This window comes from Triticum urartu, chromosome 2 (genome assembly GCF_003073215.2).
Source record: "Triticum urartu cultivar G1812 chromosome 2, Tu2.1, whole genome shotgun sequence".
NCBI classification, from domain to species: Eukaryota; Viridiplantae; Streptophyta; class Magnoliopsida; order Poales; family Poaceae; genus Triticum; species Triticum urartu.
This window is the reverse complement of record NC_053023.1, coordinates 646,225,133-646,247,525: the sequence shown is the minus strand read 5'-3', so window position 1 is coordinate 646,247,525 and position 22,393 is coordinate 646,225,133. Positions and strand designations below refer to the sequence as shown.

At 47.8% G+C, this 22,393-nt stretch overlaps 1 protein-coding gene across 1 annotated transcript; it reads left to right on the top strand.

The window, feature by feature from the left end:
• The first annotated feature begins 20,413 nt into the window (after positions 1 to 20,413).
• On the top strand, positions 20,414 to 21,557 carry LOC125533862 (cyclin-P2-1-like). Its single transcript, XM_048697193.1, has one exon. It carries the CDS (start codon positions 20,558 to 20,560, stop codon positions 21,251 to 21,253), a length of 696 nt encoding a protein of 231 aa, XP_048553150.1. The 5' UTR covers positions 20,414 to 20,557; the 3' UTR covers positions 21,254 to 21,557.
• The last annotated feature ends 836 nt before the right edge of the window (positions 21,558 to 22,393 follow it).

Genomic DNA, 22,393 nt, shown 5'->3' with positions numbered 1-22,393 from the left:
GGAGAAGGGTGATAAGGTTTTTGGGGAGCGCTCAGCGCGACTACTGGCTGCTTCATCACGGACGATCCGGTCGCCGACGACTACTTCCCCGACGTCCACGACCTCCTCGACGACATGGCAGGCGAGGACACCGACCCCAAGTCCAGCACTTCTGCTGCTGCTGTCCCGCACATGTTCTTCTCCTTTCTATTAGAGGTCCTGCTACAGTTCTTTGTTCTAGTATTTGCCCTAGATATGTTAGACTCTATTTCATATATGCAACTTGCTATACTGTCTGCTCTACATATGTTTAGTTACAGTTCATATATGAAGATGTTGTTTACCTTCTCTTTGTCAAATTGCATGGCTTGTTTTATCACTACTATACTGGTCATGCTTTATCTAGTATTTCTGTTAATAAAATCATTCGGTAAATTGCTCATATTTCCAACAATCCAAAAACCTTATCATAGGCAATTTACCCCAAGTGGTTTTGCTGCTTCCATGAGACCTCCTATGTTTGAGGGTATCCACTATAAGAGGTGGCGCGTGAGAGCAGTCTTGTGGTTTCAAACCATGAGTTGCTATGACGCCACGCTTGGCAAGCCTGAAGGGGAGCTTGATGCCCAACAGGAACAAGCGTTTCAGAAAATGGATACTCTGTTTAAGGCTGCTCTCTTGAGTGTTCTTGGTGAGAACATAGTTGATTCTTATGCGTCAATTGATAATGGAAAAGATATGTGGGACGCACTCGAGGCCAAGTTTGGGGTCTCGGATGCAGGCACTGAGCTGTACATCATGGAGCAATTCTATGAGCGCTCCGTGGTTGAGCAAGCTCATGAGATACAGTCATTTGTTAGAGAACTTGAGCACTTCAATTGTATGCTACCGGACAAGTTTGTTGCCGGAGGTATCATCACTAAGCTTCCTCCTTCGTGGAGGAACTTTGCTACCTTACTGAAGCATAAGAGGCAGGAGTTTTCCGTTCCGGATCTCATTGGCACTCTTGATGTGGAAGAAAAGGTGAGAGCAAAGGACACACGTGCTCGAGGTATTGAGGGAGGATCTAGTGCCAATGTGGTACAGAAGCAGAACTTCCAGCCCCACAAGTTCAAGAACAAGGGCAAGTTTGATGGTAAAGCAAAGTTTGATGGGAAGAACAAGGCTGTCTAGCACAAGAACTTCAAGAAGAAGAATGACAAGAAGAAAGGTGTCTGTCATGTGTGTGGGGATCCTGATCATTGGGCTCCTAGTTGCCCTAATCACTATGACAAGCGTCATCCTGGGAAAGGCGGCAAGACCACTAATGTTGTCATTGGAGACATTGATATGAAGGATGCTGGGTATGGTATATTTCCCACTATTCTTTCAGTATGCCATTCTCCTGATTGGTTGATTGACACGGGTGCTAATGTGCATGTATGCAGTGATATTTCCATGTTTTCGTCTTATCAGACCGCAGGGACTTCAACCGTGCTGATGGGCCACGGTTCAAGTGCTTCTGTTCGTGGTGTTGGCACGGTCGATCTGAAGTTTACTTCGGGGAAGATTGTGCGGCTGAAGAACGGGCATTATGTCCTCTCCGTCAATAAAAATCTTGTTAGCGGATCTCTTCTGTGTAGAGATGGCTACAAGCTTGTCTTTGAGTCGAATAAATTTATAATATCCAAGTATGGAACCTTTGTTGGTAAAGGCTATGAGTCAGTAGGCCTGTTTCGTTTATCCTTATCAGACGTTTGCAATAAAGTTGTTAATCATATTTGCAACAATAGTGAATCAAATGTGTGGCATTCACGTCTTTGTCATGTTAATTTTGGTTGCATGTCGCGACTAGCGAAGTTGAACTTAATCCCTAATTTCACCACTGTCAAGGGATCCAAGTGTCAAGTGTGTGTGCAAGCTAAGCAACCTCGTAAGTCACACACGACTGCGGAAACGAGAAATTTGCCCCACTAGAGCTCATACATTCAGATCTTTGTGAAATGAATGGTGTTTTAACAAAAGGTGGAAAGAAATATTTCATGATGTTAATTGACGACTCCACTAGATACTGCCGTGCGTATCTTCTGAAATCTAAGGATGAGGCTTTGAACTTTTCAAGATCTATAAAGCTGAAGTGGAAAACCAACTTGATCGAAGAATCAAGAGGCTTAGGTCCAACCGTGGTGGAGAGTATTTTTCCAATGAATTTGATGCTTTTTGTGCGGAACATGGTATAATCCATGAAAGGACGCCTCCCTACTCACCTCAGTCAAATGGAGTGGCTGAAAGAAAGAACCTAACTCTAACTGATTTGGTTAACGCCATGTTAGACACATCGGGTCTCTCCAAGGCATGGTGGGGGGAGGCGATATTGACGGCATGTCATGTCCTAAACCGAGTTCCCACAAAGAACAAAGAGATAACTCCATTCGAGGAATGGGAGAAGAAAAGGTTAAAACTCTCTTATCTACGAACATGGGGTTGTTTGGCGAAAGTCAATGTTCCAATTCCAAAGAAGCGGAAGCTTGGACCAAAGACTGTGGATTGTGTTTTCCTGGGATATGCTTTTCATAGCATTGGCTATAGATTCTTAGTTGTAAAATATGAGGTACCTGACATGCATGTCGGTATGATCATGGAGTGGAATGATGCGACTTTCTTTGAAGATATCTTTCCCATGAAGGATATGGCTACCTCATCTAATCAGGAGATGCCTAGTTCATCGAATCAGGAACCCGTTACAATTACCAAACCTGCCATTTCGATAGAACACTTTGAAAGTCCTGTGGAGGAGAACAATGAAGTTCCTACTAGGAGCAAGAGACAGAGGACTGCAAAGTCCTTTGGTGATGATTTTCTTGTATATCTCATAGATGACACTCCCAGTTCTATTTCAGAGGCCTATGCATCTGAAGATGCTGACTATTGGAAGGAAGCAGTTCGTAGCGAGATGGATTCCATCTTGGCGAATGAAACTTGGGAGATAACTGATCGTCCTTATGGGTGCAAACCTATAGGATGCAAATGGGTATTCAAGAAGAAGCTTAGGCCTGATGGTACTATTGAAAAGTAAAGGCTCGGCTCGTGGCTAAGGGTTATACCCAAAAGGAAGGTGAAGAATTCTTTGATACTTACTCACCTGTGGCTCGACTGACCACTATTCGAGTTCTACTTTCACTAGCTGCCTCGCATGGTCTTCTTGTTCATCAAATGGATGTTAATACTGCTTTCCTAAATGGAGAGTTGGACAAGGAAATTTATATGGAACAACTAGATGGGTTTATACTAGATGGTCAGGAAGGAAAAGTATGCAAGTTGCTGAAGTCTTTGTATGGACTCAAGCAAGTACCCAAACAGTGGCATGAGAAGTTTGAAAGAATTTTAACAGCTGCAGGCTTTGTTGTGAACGAAGCTGACAAATGTGTGTACTATCACCATGGTGGGGGCGAGGGAGTTATCCTTTGCTTGTATGTTGATGACATACTGATTTTCAGAACAAATCTGAATGTTATTAAGGAGGTCAAGAATTTCCTATCTCACTGTTTTGAGATGAAGGATTTAGGAGTGGCTTATGTCATTCTGAACATCGAGTTGTTGAGAGACGATGATGGTGGAATTACATTGCTTCAATCTCACTATGTGGAAAAGATCTTGAGTCGCTTTGGCTATAGTGACTGCAAGCCCTCTTCAACACCTTATGATGCAAGTCTGTTACTTCGAAAGAATCGAAGAATTGCTAGAGATCAATTGAAATATTCTCAGATTATTGGCTCGCTTATGTAATTAGCCGGTGCTACAAGACCTGACATCTCTTTTGCTATTAGCAAACTGAGTCGGTTTGTCTCAAAACCAGGAGATGTGCATTGGAAAGCTCTAGAGAGAGTTTTGCGTTATTTGAAAGGCACTGCAAATTATGGAATTCACTACACCGGGCACCCAAAGGTGCTTGAAGGGTATAGTGACTCAAACTGGATCTCAGATGCTGATGAGATAAAGGCCACGAGCGGATATGTATTCACTCATGGAGGTGGCACTGTTTCTTGGAAGTCTTGCAAGCAGACCATCTTAACGAGGTCAACAATGGAAGCAGAACTCACAACACTAGATACAGCTACGGTCGAAGCAGATTGGCTTCATCGGCTCTTGAATGACTTGCCGGTTGTTGAGAAACCTGTACCGGGTATCCTTATGAACTGCGGCAATTAAACTGTGATCACGAAAGTGAGCAGCTCAAAGGATAACATGAAGTCATCAAGACACGTTTAGAGAAGGTTAAAGTCTGTCAGGAAAATGAAAAACTCCGGAGTTATTGCATTGGATTATATCCAAACATCTAAAAATCTGGCAGATCCTTTTACTAAGGGTCTATCACGTAATCTGTTAGATAATGCATCGAGGGAGATGGGTATGATACCCACAATATGAGTTGTTCACAGTGGTAACCTATTCTTTGTGATCGGAGATCCCGTGAATTAGATGTGGAAGACAAGTTGTTGGTCAACTGAGAGGAGAGTATCCTTACTATTCACAATACCACTCCATGAAGATGCAATACTCTCCAAATCTGCATGGCAGGTTGATGTATATCTTAATGTGTTCTAAGTGGCTCATTTAAGCAGAGATGTTATCCTGCAGAATATCTTTTGAAGAACACACCTATATGAGTCTGATTGTCAAACGTCGCAATCTATGAGAGTAGGGTTCTCTCTAGTAAACTCATGAAAGGTCACAGAGTATGACGCATAAGCTCCACCCGCGGGGAAGACCCACGGTAGCCACGTATCGGTCAAGGCTTTATGTGAAGCTAGATTCGCAGAAAACTTGCAGTTCAAGGCCAAGTCCACTGTTCAAGTTACTTACTAGTGTAGCATAGAGTTCTAGGTGGAAGTTCAACTTAACAGTCTCCACTGCAGTTGAGGGAGTCCTGGATTAGGGGGTGTTCGGATAGCCGAACTATACCTTCAGCCGGACTCCTGGACTATGAAGATACAAGATTGAAGACTTCGTCCCGTGTCCGGGAGGGACTTTCCTTGGCGTGGAAGGCAAGCTTGGCGATACGGATATTCAGATCTCCTACCATTGTAACCGACTCTATGTAACCCTAACCCTATCCGATGTCTATAGAAACCGGAGGGTTTTAGTCCGTAGGACAACATACACATCAACAATCATACCATAGGCTAGCTTCTAGGGTTTAGCCTCTCTGATCTCGTGGTAGATCTACTCTTGTACTACCCATATCATCAATATTAATCAAGCAGGACGTAGGGTTTTACCTCCATCGAGAGGGCCCGAACCTGGGTAAAACTTCGTGTCCCTTGCCTCCTGTTACCATCCGGCCTAGACGCACAGTTCGGGACCCCCTACCCGAGATCCGCCGGTTTTGACACCGACATTGGTGCTTTCATTGAGAGTTCCTCTGTGTCGTCGCCATCAGGAAGGATGCCTCACCCCGTCTTTAAAGACGGCACCGTTGCTAAGGGAGCTTTGGCTGTCGGCCAAACCCTCTGGCTAGGTGGTTTTCTTATGACCACCTGTTCAGCTTCTGCGCCGACGATGACCTCTCGAGCCATCGAAAACAATCTTCATGTCAGTTCGGAACTCGCCGAACAGTTAGATCCAATGGAGCTTTCCTCCATAAACGAGCTCTTGGATCGGTTCGCTGCCCTGGGAGTCGCTACGGATTACGACCAGATTGGGCCTAAAACCGGTCCGAGAGAGATTAACTCTCCCCAAGTCACCCACCACGTTGCCGTGGTAGAGGGACAGTGTGGCGACCCTTCGTCTATCTTAAGGACTCGCTACGTCCGGATTCCCGATCCCTCCAAGCTGGATACCCGCGGAGGGGAGGATATCACTCAAGACCTGAACTTAGAGTCAGGCGACGGGCTGGATTCATTGGACAACACCCAGGGATCCAAATTTTTGAGTTCAGAAATTCCTCGACCTCTGAGCCTCAGACGGGGTGAGGCTTCGGATTTAACTCCACCCACCCACCCCAACATAAGCGATCTATCCAAAATCAGGCAAGAGCCCGACGAAACAGTACATCATTACTGGGCTAGATTCCTCCTGGTTAAGAACAGGCTAAGGGACTGCCGTGAGGAAGACGTAATCTTAATCTTCTGCAATAATTGCACGGACAAGGGAATACTCAACGCCATAAGTCACCGTGATATCACACGCTTCGCTGACTTGGCGTCCATTGTACAAAAGTATTATGCGATGGAAAGCGCCTGGAAAACCTAAATAAAATTTTGGGACAATCCGGCCCTAAATACAAACCCAGTCCGAAATAAAAGGGTGCAGCATAGCCAGACACCCAGGTCAAATACCAAAAAGCAAAAACCCTCTATAGGGCATGGAACCGTACTAGAAGGATGGCTTAACGGACCCTGTAAAATTCACAGTACAGAGGACGCCACACCAACTCACAGCCTTAGAGCATGTTGGATACTCCGACAGGTGGCCAAAATTGGCGAAAACCTCCTAATTCCGGAGGCCACAGAAAGCCACCCCAGAGACACCCATACGGTATTAACAGTCTTCGAGACTTTCGCATCAAATAATATGCGAAAAAGGACACTCCGCAGCCTTGCCGAAGTCTACCAAGTAGCAACAATAAACCCATGGAGTGACACGGCTATTACCTTTAATGCCAGTGATGAACCTAAATTCCGAACAGCCCGAGCACCAGCCGTATTGGTCCTCAGCCCAATAGTGGATGGCTTTCGTCTTACCAAGGTACTCATGGACGGCGGCAGCGGATTGAACCTCATTTACGAGGAAAACCTTCAAAAAATGGAAATAGACTGGAACCGCATTGAGCGAAGCAGCACAACCTTTAGAGGAATAATCCCCAGTCGGGAAGCGCGCTGCACAGGAAAAATCACACTAGATGTGGTGTTCGGCACGCCGGATAATTACAGATCCGAAGAGATCACGTTCCATGTGTCTCCGTTCAGCAGCGGTTATCATGCTCTGCTAGGGCGGGAAGCGTTCACAATCTTCCAAGCAATACACCATTACGGGTACATGAAGCTCAAAATGCCCGGGCCTAACGGGATCATCACTCTCGCTAGTGATCCGAACATAGCACTCCGCGCCGAAAACAAGACAGTCGCACTGGCCCTCGAGGCACTATCCGAAGCCCTAGCGGCTGAGGAACTGACTGCGCTGCGCTCTACGGTGAATAGGGACGATGTGGTACTCGACAAAAGATCCAAGTCCACCTCCTTTAAACCGGCGAACGAAATAGTCAAATTCCAAGTCCATCCAACGGACCCAAATAAAACAGCTTCCATCGGGGCACAGTTAAACCCTGATGTAGACGCCGCACTGCGAGAGTTCCCATGAGAATACTGGGACATTTTCGCCTGGCACCCTTCAGACATGCCAGGAATCCCACGCAGGCTGGCCGAGCACAGCTTAAATATCCAAACAGGATTCAAACCTGTCAAACAGGCTCTTCGACGTTTTTCCGAACCTAAGAGACAGGCTATGGGAGAGGAGCTAGCAAAGCTATTGGAGGCCGGATTCATCAGAGATATAAAACATTCAGACTGGCTAGCAAACCTGGTGATGGTACCAAAGAAGGACAAATCCTGGCGCCTGTGCGTTGATTTTAAAGACCTTAACAAGGCTTGCCCAAAGGATCCCTTCCCCCTCCCCCGCATCGATCAAATTATCGACGCTACCACAGGACACGATTCGTTGTGTTTCCTCGACGCATATTCTGGCTACCATCAAATCAAGATGGCAGAATCTGACCAATCCGCAACGGCATTTATCACACCATACGGCCCATTCTGCTTCAACACAATGCCCTTCGGGCTCAAAAACGCCGGCGCAACATATCAACGCATGATTCAGACATGTCTGGCAAGCTAGATCGGCAAAACAGTGGAGGCATATGTAGATGATATGGTCGTCAAAACAAGACATGTCGAATCTCTAGTAGACGACTTGAGGCTCACATTTGATAACCTCCGAACATACGACATCAAGCTCAACCCGGAAAAATGCATTTTCGGCGTTCCAGCCGGAAAGCTCTTGGGCTTCATTGTATTCGGTAGAGGAATCGAAGCAAATCCGGCCAAGATCCGAGCTCTGTCGCAACTGGATATCCCAAAGGACCTCAAACAAATACAAAAATTAACTGGATGCGTGGCGGCTCTAAGCCGCTTTATCTCCTGCTTGGGAGAAAAGGCCCTACCCCTTTACCGCCTCCTTCGGCGCACCGAACACTTCGAATGGACGGATGCAGCCACGGCCGGACTCGAGGAGATAAAAGCCATACTTGCAACAAACCCAGTCCTGGCCGCGCCAAATATTGGCGAACCAATGCTATTATACATTGCAGCAACGCATCAGGTTGTAAGCGCAGTGCTCGTCGTCGAATGAGAAACAGACGAACACAGATTCCCCCTTCAAAAGCTGGTCTATTATGTGTCCACTGTCCTCACTCCTTCCAAATCACGGTACCCGCATTATCAAAAGATCGCGTACGCGGTATTCATGGCATCCCGGAAGCTATGACACTACTTTCAAGAGTGTTCAATAACAGTAGCCTCGGAAGTACCACTCAACGATATTATAAACAACCGTGACACAACGGGCCGGATTGCAAAATGGGCCATTGAGCTCCTCCCGTTCGACATAACTTATAAGCCACGGCGAGCCATCAAGTCGCAAGTCTTGGCCGACTTCGTCGCAGAATGGACGGAGGCCGAACTCCCTAAAGAGTACGGCACATATTCAAATTGGATCATGCATTTCGACGGCTCCAAGATGTTGGCCAGACTGGGGGCTGGCGTCGTTTTGACGTCCCCCACAGGAGACACAGTTCAATACATACTCCAGATTATGTACACGGACTCCAACAACGCAGCCGAATATGAGGCCCTTTTACATGGTCTCCGGATGGTAGTATCCATTGGCATTCAACGCCTAGAGGTGCGCGGGGACTCGAACCTCGCTATATCCCAAATAAATGGAGACTTCGATGCCAAGGATCCAAAAATGGCAGCTTACCGCAACGCCGTCCTAAAAATGTCAGCTCGGTTCGAGGGGCTTGAATTTCACCATATAGCCCGGGAAAATAATCAGGCGGCGGATGTCCTGGCACGCATCGGCGCAAAACGCGATGTAGTCCCCCCCAACATCTTCCTGGAAAGGCTGTTCAAGCCATCCGTAGTATGGGAAGGGGGGCCGAACAATAACAACCCGGACCCAACCGCACTGCCCGACACCGAACATTCTGACACAATCGGAGGCTCTGCCAATGAAATAACACCTTCAGCCCACGTAATAATGGCCGTCATCGCCCCGTGGACAGAACCATTCCTCGCCTACCTCACTAGGCAAGAACTTCCCGAGGACCAAAATGAGGCACGCTGCATAGTGCGGCGATCCAAAGCCTACAGAGTCCACGAGGGAGAGCTTTATAAGAAAAGCACTACCGGAGTCCTTCAAAGGTGCATCTTCGAAGAGGAGGGGCGGAACCTCCTGGCTGAAATTCATGCCGGACTGGGCGGTCATCATGCTGCAGCTCGGTCCCTCGTAAGCAAATCCTTCCGTACAGGCTTTTATTGGCCAACGGCCCGGGCAGACGCTCAGGACTTAGTCCAACGATGCACCGGTTGCCAGCTATTTGCAAACCAAAGCCATATGCCTCCCACCGTCCTCCGAACCATCCCCATTACTTGGCCCTTCGCGGTCTGGGGGCTTGACATGGTTGTACCCCTTAAAGGCGGAACCCACAAGCAAAAATACTTACTGGTCATGGTGGATAAATTCACCAAATGGATAGAAGCCAAGCCTGTTAAGACGGCCGAATCCGGACCTGTGATAGACTTTATATCCGGGGTCGTACACCGTTACGGCGTTCCCCACAGCATCATCACTGATAACGGCACGAACTTCATGGCCGACAAGGTAAAACTCTGGTGCAAAAACATGGGCATCAAGCTCGACTATGCTTCCGTCTATCACCCACAAACTAACGGCCAGGTCGAACGTGCAAATGGTCTTATCATGAGCGGCATTAAACCCAGATTAGTGCGGTCCCTCAAGGAATCTAACACGCACTGGGTAGAGGAGCTCAACTCCGTACTCTGGGGGCTGCGGACCACACCGAATCGCACCATCGGATACACACCATTCTTTATGGTGTACGGCGCAGAGGCAGTTTTGCCCTGCGACATAATTCATGACTCACCTCGAGTGCGCATGTACGAAGAAAGAGAAGCCGAGCTCGATCGGCAGGACAGCTTAGACGCATTGGAGGAGGAGCGTGACGTGGCAAAAGCCCGTTCCGCATTCTATCAATAGCAGGCTCGAAGATACCAAAGCAGAGAAGTACGGGCCAAAAATTACAATGTTGGCGAATTAGTTCTACGACTACCGGACAAGAAAAAGGACAAACTCAAGACCAAGTGGGAAGGTCCCTTCATAATCGACCAAGTCCTGACTGGTGGAGCGTACCGCCTGCGAGATGCATCGGATAACCGACTCGAGCTGAACCCATGGAACGCAGCCCGTCTCCGAAGATTCTATGCCTAGCGTCAGACTCTATGTTCGTCTCCTTCCTCTGTCCATTTTTTTAATATATTTTCTGTCTTGCATTTCTCTTCTTATTTTCTCTCTCTCTTATAGCCCTTAAAGGCTCATACAGTGACGCGCCATCCGCGCTCATTAAACCTGGGGGCTTCTTTAAACAGAAGCTTATTCATACGGGCTTCATGCCCAACACATGCGTCATACTTCCGCATGTACCTTTTATTCACCATTATATGCATCGATATGACTTAAGTTTTGGTCAAGCTGGGTTGCCTGGCTCCTGTGCTTAACCCTACGTTCCCGATTGTTCGGCTAGGTGGTAAAGGGAGCACCTCTGCGATTGTTACTGCCGGGTCAGCCGGACGTGTACCTCAGACTGGGTGAAGCCGAAAGCTAGCGTTCTTAAGGGAATATTCGGTCGGTGAACTAAATGATCTTTTTTATTTTTTACGCCCCCAGATGTTTTTCCTGCGTTTCTTTTTGCAGCATGGACATGCACCTTAGGGCATGCCTCCCAGGGAAAGGAACCCCTAACGGAACTATTCTCCCTGGAAGATGTTTCTTACTAACCATGTAATATAACATAACTAGTCGGGCACTTGTCTGTTCATGCACTAATGACCCCTACGCCTGGTCTCCATGCATTCCCCGGTTCCTATATAACTGCATGGGAATTCGGACGCACTCCGGACCGTCAGGTCCCGAGGCTGAAGCGAAAAGGTCGGCCATGACAAATGATCTACAATCCGGCTAGAAGGCATTATAAATGTCAACTAAATTGCATAGTCATTTTGACTGATCGTATTCCTCTTCAATACCATCTAACAGGCTGTCTAATTTACAGTCCTGCTGGGAATACTTTGCGGCCAACTCTACTTGGCCGTATACTAAGCTTACAGGGATCTCCTTCCCATCGGGCCCTATAGGACCGACCTCGGCCATGTGGTTGGGGTCAGCCTTTGCGTACCGCGTCTTCACCATAGCCCAGGCCTCCCTAGCGCCTTGACGGCAGGATGATATCTTCCACAATCGGAAGCGCCGCCGTGCTCCTTTTAGCTTCTCCGCAAGCTCTCCAAGACCTTCGGGCATGGCGACGGATGGCCACGGGGCCTGGGCGACGCCTCGCATCGCCTGCCGAACTCGATTGAGCAGTTGCGAGAGCTCGGGAAGAAGGTCACCCGTAGAACCAGGCATCTCCTCTCCAGGACGGCCTGTCAGCACACCTACAGACATTGCTCTGTTAGTCGACTTCCCCGTCGAACTTTCTTTTAAAAGGTTCGTTCAAGCACTTACTAAATATGCCGCGCCAAAGCCGCTGATTCTCCTTCACGGAGTCTGACAGCTGGGCACGAACATCTTTCAGCTCGACGCCCAGCTTGGTGATGGCATCTCGGAGATCGTTCTTCTCCCCCATCACCTTCAACAGCACCCTCTCACCAGCCTTTAGCTGGCGTAGGAGATGTTGCCTTTCCGGATCCAATCCGGCGCCATCTGCAATTTCATTTGTCAGATTCGCACCAAAGCCGTGCTGCGCAAAATACTTATCTTTCGAAGTGTATATTACCAGCGGGGGCCTCCTTAGGCTCCCCTGCCGCGGCTAGTGCGGCCTCAAGTTGGGCTTTGGACTCTTCCAGCTCCTTGGACAGTAGGGAATTCTTTTCTGTAAGAACCTGCATAACAAATGATTCTTAAATCAGTTATTTTAACTGTTTCAAGTCTCGCGGGCTACTGGTATATATATAATTACCAAAATTTTCTTACCCATATGTCTTTTACATATTGCTCCGTGGCTCTGATTAGACCATTTTGAGCGGCACGGAGGTACGCATCTCCCGACTTAAAGGCATCTAACGCCTCTTGGGAGAAACAAGCGTCGCGAAGAATTGTCCGGCGACGCCTGTGGTTCATTGCACTCTCCACCTCAGAGTTGGTGGCAGACAACCTGTCCACATCCTTCGTCGGAGGAGCGTCCGGTGCGCGCCTTGTGTTCGGCCCCGCTTCCGGGCCAGGCTTTGGAGCCTGGCTGGTGGAGGCATGATTGGCGGTCTCTCTGAATATAGTTCGGCGAGGTCTCTTTGTCCTGAAGAGGGCACACGTGTTAATATGCCCTGAAGGTACGACACCTGGGATAAGGGGGTGCGTCATACCTTTGCGTTGACGCCCCGGTCCGGACTGCACCTCTTTTCTGCCCACGGGGCCCTGCGGCCCCTCGTTGGCTTGTCGCCGCAGGTTCGGCCTCCCGTTTCTGGGAGGCCGGGATTAGCCCTGGATAATCGGCCGTAATGGCCACCAGGGCATTGTCCTTTCTCAATTGATGGAATATTCCATCAATCAGATCCACCGAAAAGCTCCGGATCCTCTTGCGAGTCCGGGTCGAGGGACCGTCCTGGGTCCTCGGGTTGTGGAGGAGGGTTGTTTATTTCTTTAACAGCCTGGCGCAGTTCCTGCGTCGAAATCGCTAAGATTAAATATTTAATAATGGGGATATAAAACGGATGGGCAAGATGTGATCACTCACCCAGCTTGAAGGATTGTACATGGAAAATCCACCCTTTGGGTTAACGCGGAGAAAATCCTCCTCTTCTCCCTTGTACAAAGTGGACAAGGTCTTTATTAGAGCCACAGCCGAATCCGGCCCCTTACAGCCGTAGCGGGTGGTGTCGTCCTCCCCGTTGAAATCCCACATGGGGTGGCTTCTATACTGTAGTGGATGCACCCCTCGCATGATGCATGCGGCCATGACCCCGATCATGGTTAGTCCGGAATGAGCTAACAATCTTATCCGGCCCATCAGGTAAACAACGTCCCTGTCACTTTCCCTCCGAGGACTCCGTGGGCGCCAGCTTAGGCGCTTCTTTAAGGGAGCATTGTTGAATTCAGGGAGGCTGATCCGGACAGGATCCGGCAACGGGACATCTTCTATGTAAAACCATTCCGAGGGCCAGTCTTCGGACGCCTTCTTTGGGGTTCCGGACAGATAGCCGGTCCCGGCGACGCGCCATACTTCGGCTCCGCCCACTTGATACATAGAATCCTTCTTGGAATGGGGCACGAGGCAAAATAGCTCCCTCCACAATCCGAAATGGGCTTCAACACCCAAGAACAGCTCGTAGAGAGCTACAAAGCCCGCGATATGCAATACTGAGGCAGGCGTGAGATGATGTAGCTGGAGGCCGTAGAACTCCAGCAGCCCCCGGAGAAATGGATGGATGGGAAATCCGAGCCCCCTTATTAAATAAGGGACGAGGCACACCCGCTCTCCTTTGGCGGGATTAGGGGCGCTCTCCGCTTGCCCTCCGCCATTATAGACGGCAAGACCAGCTCGAACTGGGATCATATAGGCCCGGGGGAGAAATCCCTTGGTCTGGAGCGTCACTAACTCGCTATGCGGGATGGAGCATCTTTCCCAATGTCCAGGCTTAGGGCTGGAAGGGCGGGAGGAGGAGTCGCGACGGCTGGCCATGGTGGAATGGATCTTTGTCGAATGCGCTCTGATGAACACTCGTGAAAGGGGGAAGGTGTGGTTTGGATCTAAATCCTCGTCTCTTTAAATAGGTCAACTTGTTTACGCGGCTAGGGGTGTGAATGTAAAAACACTCAGACATTTCATATTCGTTTGACACGTGGGGAGCGGCCATTATTGGGCGCAGAAGCCCAGGAGCGCAACATCTACAAGAAACCGGACTTTATTCAACAGGTGCATGGAATTTGGAGGAGAACCCGCCTTGCAATGCAGAAGACAATCTGCGCGTCGGACTCATCGTCATTGAAGCCTGGTTCGAGGGCTACTGAGGGAGTCCTGGATTAGGGGGTGTTCGGATAGCCGAACTATACCTTCAGCCGGACTCCTGGACTATGAAGATACAAGATTGAAGACTTCGTCCCGTGTCCGGAAGGGACTTTCCTTGGCGTGGAAGGCAAGCTTGGCGATACGGATATTCAGATCTCCTACCATTGTAACCGACTCTATGTAACCCTAACCCTATCCGGTGTCTATATAAACCGGAGGGTTTTAGTCCGTAGGACAACATACACATCAACAATCATACCATAGGCTAGCTTCTAGGGTTTAGCCTCTCTGATCTCGTGGTAGATCTACTCTTGTACGACCCATATCATCAATATTAATCAAGCAGGACGTAGGGTTTTACCTCCACCGAGAGGGCCCGGACCTGGGTAAAAAACTTCGTGTCCCTTGCCTCCTGTTACCATACGGCCTAGACGCACAGTTCGGGACCCCCTACCCAAGATCCACCGGGTTTGACACCGATAGCAATACCGGTATATAAAACAGTGTTTTGGAACCAAATGTAATTTTTGTGTGCCTCTGGGATCTGGTGGGGGATTGCTGGAATTTTGTCTATTTTGGGCCTAGCCCAATAGCAGTTTCAGAAATTCTTAATAAATCCTAGAGGCCCACGCAGCCCATTCGTGCAAGGCAAGAGGTGGAACTAAAATTTAGTCCCACATTGCTAGTTTAGAGTGAGTTGGACCTCTTTATAAGGGAGGTTCTTTCCCCACTTGTATGAGCATGAGGACAAGAGGGACATCCACACGTGCTCCTCCTCCGCCGCCCGCCTCGCCACGTCCCGACGCGCCGCGGGTTGCGGCAATGAGCCGATGTCTAAATTTTTGCCACACACTACGGGTATACGAAAGGTCACACGGAAGCTAAAAAGATTTTTGCGAAAGTGGAGTTCGAATGCGAACGGTGCAGCCCTTCGACTGCTGGCTGTTCGCTTCATCTCCGTCTCTACGTTTCACCTCCCGCCGCTGCCCTCTCACCTCCTTCTCTTGCGCCTATAAAAGGGACGTCGCTCCTCCCAGAGAGATGCACCAGAACTACTAATCCCCTCGCCATCGGTTCCATCTCTGAGCTGCTGCTATTTTCCTCATCCCGGCTTGCGGCGTGCACCGCACGTCGGGACAGTAGGCCTCCGAAACCACACCTTTTGAGTCCTATACGGGAGAAGGGTGATAAGGTTTTTGGGGAGCGCTCAGCGCGACTACTGGCTGCTTCATCACGGACGATCCGGTCACCGACGACTACTTCCCCGACGACGACTTCTTCCCCGACATCCACGACCTCCTCGACGACATGGCAGGCGAGGACACGGACCCCAAGTCCAGCGCTTCTGCTGCTGCTGTCCCGTACGTGATCTTCTCCTTTCTATTATAGGTCCTGCTACAGTTCTTTGTTCTAGTATTTGCCCTAGATATGTTAGACACTATTTCATATATGCAACTTGCTATACTGTCTGCTCTACATATGTTTAGTTACAGTTCATATATGAAGATGTTGTTTACCTTCTCTTTGTCAAATCGCATCGCTTGTTTTATCACTACTATACTGGTCATATTTTATCTAGTATTTCTGTTAATAAAGTCATTCGGTAAATTGCTCGTATTTCCAACAGGGATATCACTAGCGAATCTGTAAATTAATATTTCAATATTTTCAATAACAACGGGAAGCTTTTGGACTGAACGAGTTAGGGATTGAAACAATCTCTTCAAAGATAATGAGGTCGTAGCTTGAATGAGACATGGCAGTGGGTCTGAACTCCTCGTAGTAACCCCCTTTGCTTACTATCCTGTTTTCCCCCTCGATCCTTCCTTTCTCATTTGGTTTTATTTATTTCACAACGAACTCTAACCTAAAATTTGCATCACGCCTCTCGGTGGCTGCTGGATGGGAGGCTAAACATCTCTTTCTTTCATGTGCAAAGTCCAAAATGCCCCAAGGCAACAGCTCTAATGGGTGATGGGCTCTTGCATATGATTGAACTATCTAAAAGGCTTCAAATTCATATCTTTGATACCCACACAAGGAGACTATCCCAATAAGGTCCACAATATAAATTATGGTTAGAACAACCAATGTCAAATGTATGTAAATATTGATATATGGAAATTAAAATCTCATACAACGGTTGTCCATGCTCGCTTGGGGCTTAGCAATACAATTGTGAACCTCAATTCATATACTTTTCTGGTGTTCCCTATTATATGTTTTATATTTCAGCCTCCTATTTCGTGGAAGATTTAGAAATTATTGCTTTAGTCGGGAAAATAGCATAGAGAATTATTGACGGTTCCGCCATTTTTAAGCTCCAACTCCTCCAACAAGGGCACAAGCTTCCTTTAAGTGGCTAAAAGTGAGATTCGATACCGAATCACGGATCTAACCAAGACAATGTTCGACAATGAGTTCTTCATCAACCATAGATGGGAGGACTCCTAAATGCCTGAAGTTGTTCGAGAGCATCCAAGCTCATGAACTTTCCATGGGAAGTTTGTTGAAGGGGGAAGATTGCATCGTGATCATACTATCAAACTCTCTTTGATTTGGAATAAAAACAGAGGATTAGAACTCATATGCATTTTCTTACTGTAGCACAATTTGTCTCATTGGAATGAAGCAAAGGAAAATCACAACGATTTTCATTGCATGATATTTCAAAGGGAAAAATGTAAGACATTTAGCATCAATTTCTTTTATTCCTATGCGTATGATCGAGGCAAAGCATGATGCACGGGTCAGTAACTCTAGCTGGCGATGGATCGTCGTTACTTAAATTCATGTGTTTTTTGTGATTCTACCATTCAAACAATTCATTTTAAATTTTCATGTGGTTTTCAATCCTTTATTTTACACGTGGATTCCTATAAAATTCATGTATTTTTCTATTCTTATGTTTAAAATTACACGACTCAAAGAGGCCAGAGCTCAGACTTTGAATTGTGACCGAAACTCAAGTAAAATAAGGCTAGATCTTAGTGAAATTCACCCAACTATGAAATAGAATCCTCTAAGGATTTGGATTTTAGATATATGTTTGTTTGAGCTCTCTATAGTTGACCATATTGCTTATCCGTAGTAAGCCTATCTTTTGTTGTGCTTATAGAATCGTTATATTATTGCATCATGCAGGGTTATCCAGTTAGACGACTTGTATTTAGTGAACCCTTTAATTACATGAATTCACCTATTCACCTCTCCTCTTTAGTTGATACTCTTTGTCCATTACTAGCTATCAGTTACATATCATTCCCTCCGACCGGGTTTATTAGCCCCCCTTTTATTTTGGACTAAAGTTTGACCATATATTTATCTAACATAATGGAAACTATGTGTCACAAAAATGTACTATTGGAAACATGTCTTAAATATAAATTGAATAATATACTTTTTCTAGCATGTCATTTATATTTTATTAATCAAATAGATGGTGAAAATTTGACCCAAAATACGAGGAGGTCTAATAAGCCCAGATAGAGGGAGTAAGTACCAAAATTCAAGATCATAAACTCGGGAATAAGGATTTCATAGTGTACCAAATTACATGTAGATACTTCATTTGCATTTATATTCCTTGTATGTCCATGTATTTTTTCTTTAAAGAGATTTCACATGGGACATTAAAAAATTTAGACGATAGAAAGAGATCAAATCAACTCCAACTACTTGGATGAGTAGACAATTTTTGGGTGAAAGAAGGAAGAGAAGATAGCACTCCCCCAAAGCAATTAACCAATAATATAATCATTAACCTATCATCACCATTTTTCTTTTACTATATGTCTCATGTGACAGAGTCCTCTCCTAATATCCATGACCTCCCTATGTCTTGATTTGACTACATGGATGCTTATTTTGATTTCTATCGCTTTTCACATTATTTGGTTACTAGAAAGGCCTAGATGTCGCATAGAAGGGGGAATAATAGGTGTTTTGATAATCTTAGGAATGTGTCTTATCCTAAACAGAAAATAAATTAGGTGGAAACTTTTCATGCATAAATCATGAATATGCTAGGCTTACGAAGTGTGTTAGCTACTTAAGTTAAATAAGATAACCACCTAAAGGAAACTAGCAAGCACACATTTTATCAATGGTACACCCTCTATTAAACTGCCAAAACATCTTACATTTGTGAACGAAGGGAGTATCAAGTATAATTATGGAAATTAAATGTGACAAGGGATAACATATTTTTTACTGGACTTCAAGTATTCACTAATACTCTACTCTCCAATGGAGAGGCAGAGGACCACCAAGGACCCTCCGTGTCACCTTATTCTCTGAGAGCCTCAGCAAACCAAGTATGGGCTCCCTTCACTATGACTAGATTCTTCCTTCAGTCCGGAGATGACAAGCTCCACAACCACTTCACAATATCCACAAAGGAGCAACTCGTGCCACTTAGAAAACTCCACCAAGAGATCACCGAACCATACACCAGGCGGTGGCCTCCAAGAGTAAAAAACTCTCGGAGTCCCACTTGAACAAATCGATGCAGAGAGCCAAAAATATTCGAATAGAAACAAAGATATGTTCAAATCTCTCTCTCTCTCTCTCTCTCTATTTCTCTCGCTGAAACCTCAGCCAAAGCAACTTTTGCAATGGAGGGATGCAAGAAAAGGGGAACAATGAACGTGGTCAACACATGACTCCTAGATCCATGAGATACTTAAGAAGGCCCCTTTATATAGGGAGCAACCAAACCTGCCCGTTGGGGCTCTTGAGCTCTCCCAAAGTTCCGTTTGAAGGTTTTGAACCAAACATCTAGGTGAAATGAGTAAAACAGAGTTATTGGATCCTCCTGGATGTCCATCTCGCGAAGGTCCGTACAACATTCGGACTAGCCCCTAGGTCCACCCGAAGGTTGGTCTGGGACTTCCGATACACAAAAATAACAAAAACATCCTACACGAGAACGCATATCTTTCTCTACGCCCTCCTGCTTTTGATCATCTTGCCTCCTTTGAAGATATAAGAGACAAGTTGAAAGTACTCATATATAGAACCAACCAAGATTAGCCAAAATGGAGGATGAAACACATGAAAATATTTGAGCAATCTAAGCACAATGTGATCGAGTTAGCGCCAAATAACCCCTTTTGATAGTATGTGTATCGACCTTTTAATCTGATCTCCCAGCAAGAACCTTGAGACCGAAAAAACTAGAAAAACATACTAAAGGCATACCTTTACTTTGCGGATTCCACTTTAGCTCGATGATAAAGTTCATGATGCCTCGTTGGAATGCTTCTCTTGACCAGAACCACGTTGCGAAGATTCTTAATTTTCTTCAAATAATAATTTATAGTTTCATTATCATCATTATGAACTTTTCTATTTCTTATACTGTTGTGAATTGCTTGTCCGCAAAAAAGAAAAGAAAAAAGAAGAGAGAGAACCTGAATAGCGCGAAGACCGAAAAAAATCGAGATACCCGAATGCCCACTCTGAAAAGTTACGACCTTTCCGCTGCTGTTTATCTGGCATTTTTTAGATTTGGATGGGAGTTTGACGAATTTATACAAATATAAAAACGTGCGACCAAGTGGTTAAGTGCTGTTAGTTAGGGCGTGTCCAACCACATTGTCTCCGGCGGTGCATTGCGACGTCTTAACCGAAGCCCCCATCGCGCCATTAACAATGACAATCTATTCTCTCGCAAGCAAGCAAGCAAGCAAGCGGATCCGTCCACGCCCACGCCCACGCCCACGCGTCACGCGTGCCATCCAGACGCCCATACCAGAACAGCAGGGAGCAGCACGTACGCAGGGAGAGGAGGTCAGGAATAGTTAATGGCCGTACGGCGATCCACCGGCACCGGCAGACACCGACAAAGACAATTTGGCACCGGCCTCTGCGATCACGGATGCCACTCCAACCGCACCGCCGGACAAGCCCATCGCGCCCGAATCCGCTTCGTAATCTCAGACCCTCTAAACCAAGGTCGAAGAAGGTGCGTGAAGCCTTCCTCTCCGTCGTCCTTTGCCCCCCCTGTTACGTGCACGCTGCGATTATGTTAATGCCGCGCTGGCCATCGCTTTCGCCGTCCTTTCCTCCAACCTCCATTGTTTAGCCGCTGGCCCACGCCCCGCCGCCCACTCAAATGCTTAAGTATCGGCGCCCTCGAGGCCTTGGAGTGTACGTGGTGCGGGCGTGGCGGTAGGAACCAGCCAAGCTTTGCGTGCGTCCAAGATCCTCGTGAGCCGTGACCGCCAGAGAATTCTTCCAGAAATGGCTTCCGCCGAGCTAGGGTCGGAGTCGGACGGGTATGGCTTCCCCTGCGGCGGCGACGACGGCGCGATGGCGGCGCTCTCGCCGGCGGTGGTCGTGTCGGTGCTCGCGTCTCTGCTGGAGCGGCACATCGCGCGCAACGAGAGGGCCTTGGCCGGCGCCCATGGCCATGCGGCGTCCGGCGAGGACGCGAGGAGGGCCGCGGCCTTCGACTGCGGCACGGTGCTGGACATGGGCATGCGGGAGTTCCTGGAGCGGTTCTCCCGGTACGCGCACGTGTCGCCGCAGGTGTACGTGGTGGCGTACGCCTACCTGGACCGGCTCCGCCGCGGCGGCGACGGCGCCGGGGCGGTGCGCGTCGTGGCGACCAACGCGCAGCGCCTGCTCACCGCGGCCATCCTGGTGGCCTCCAAGTTCGTGGAGGACAGGAACTACAAGAACTCCTACTTCGCGGCGGTGGGCGGGCTGGGCGCGGCGGAGCTGAGCTCGCTGGAGCTGGACTTCCTCTTCCTGATGCGGTTCCGGCTCAACGTCAGCGTGAGCGTGTTCCGGAGCTACTGCCGGCACCTGGAGAGGGAGGCGGGCCACGGCGGCGGGTACCAGGTCGAGAGGTGCCTTGAGAAGGCCCTCCTCGTCTCCTCCGGGGAGGCGCGGCGGCAGCACCGGCAGCCGCCAGCGGCGGCGGCAGCTCAGTAAAAGGTCCTCGCCAACCTCGACGCACTAAAGACTAAGGTAGCCGCAGCCATTGACGGCGGCCGCACGAGCTCGTCGCCGTGGCGTGTGCCGTGTCGTGACAAGATCGAGCGCCCAGTGCCGACACGGACACGGGCTGTACCTGTACGTACATAATGGTAGTAGAAAGTTTGCTAACTTGCATGTGTTAGCAGTTGTACACACAACCTCGATTGGAAAAAAGAACCGATGCGAGGATTAGTAAGAGAAAATCTCTCTTTTTACTCTGCTTACTTATGCGGGCACAATGACAAACGATTGCTTTTTAGCAGCTAAACAGAATCGACAGGGGCTGGCAGATCGAGTGAGAATTGTAACAAAATATCTTTCCCGTCAAAAAAAAATATCTTTCCCATTTACGTAGAATAAAGAGAAGGGGACACCTTTGCGTAACTCCCGGCCCGTGATCATGCCAACCGACGGCAACAAATGATTCCATACCATTTTCTAAATCCACAAATGATTATAACGTATCAGTGCTGAACGTAGCCTCCACAATCTTCTTCATTTTTTCTTCGAAAATGTGCGATTTGTGTCGTCGGTGCGACATCATATCATCGGCCAATAACTTTGCTGATAATGAAAAGGTGGTAGGCACGGCACGGCACAGCACAGCACATCCCCGGCACGCTGGAGCAACCCCATCAAGCCCCCACAGCGATACGGAAAAGGACTCGTATCCGTCCATTGGTGGATCAGATCCTGACAGTGCAGGTGCACGGAGGATACCCTGGGCCGGCCTGTAACCTGGTCCATCCCATGCGCACTTGCGCACACAGCAGCATTCCAAAAGGCTCAGAGTATCTTCAACGGCTGCTTGCAAATTTCCTCGGTCCGCAAACATAGATGTACGAGACCGTCATCCAACGCTAGCCATATTCATTGCAAACTCACTTTCAACAAATCGGGTGAAATTCATAAAAGCACAGCTGGATTTTATACAAACCAAATGAAAACGGTTACATTTTGGAAATATTTTAACTAAAAAGGTAAAACTATGTGCATGTACAATCGCGCAGAGCTCCACTCCCAATACATGGATACACTACACTAGTCTATGGCCGACCGCGGCGGATCCCTTTGTCTTCCCCATGTTCGGCAGCC

What these genes read in the sequence shown, in the direction of transcription:
- LOC125533862 (XM_048697193.1), top strand. Translation starts at nt 20,558, where the DNA reads ATGGCTTCCGCCGAGCTAGGGTCGGAGTCGGACGGGTATGGCTTCCCC.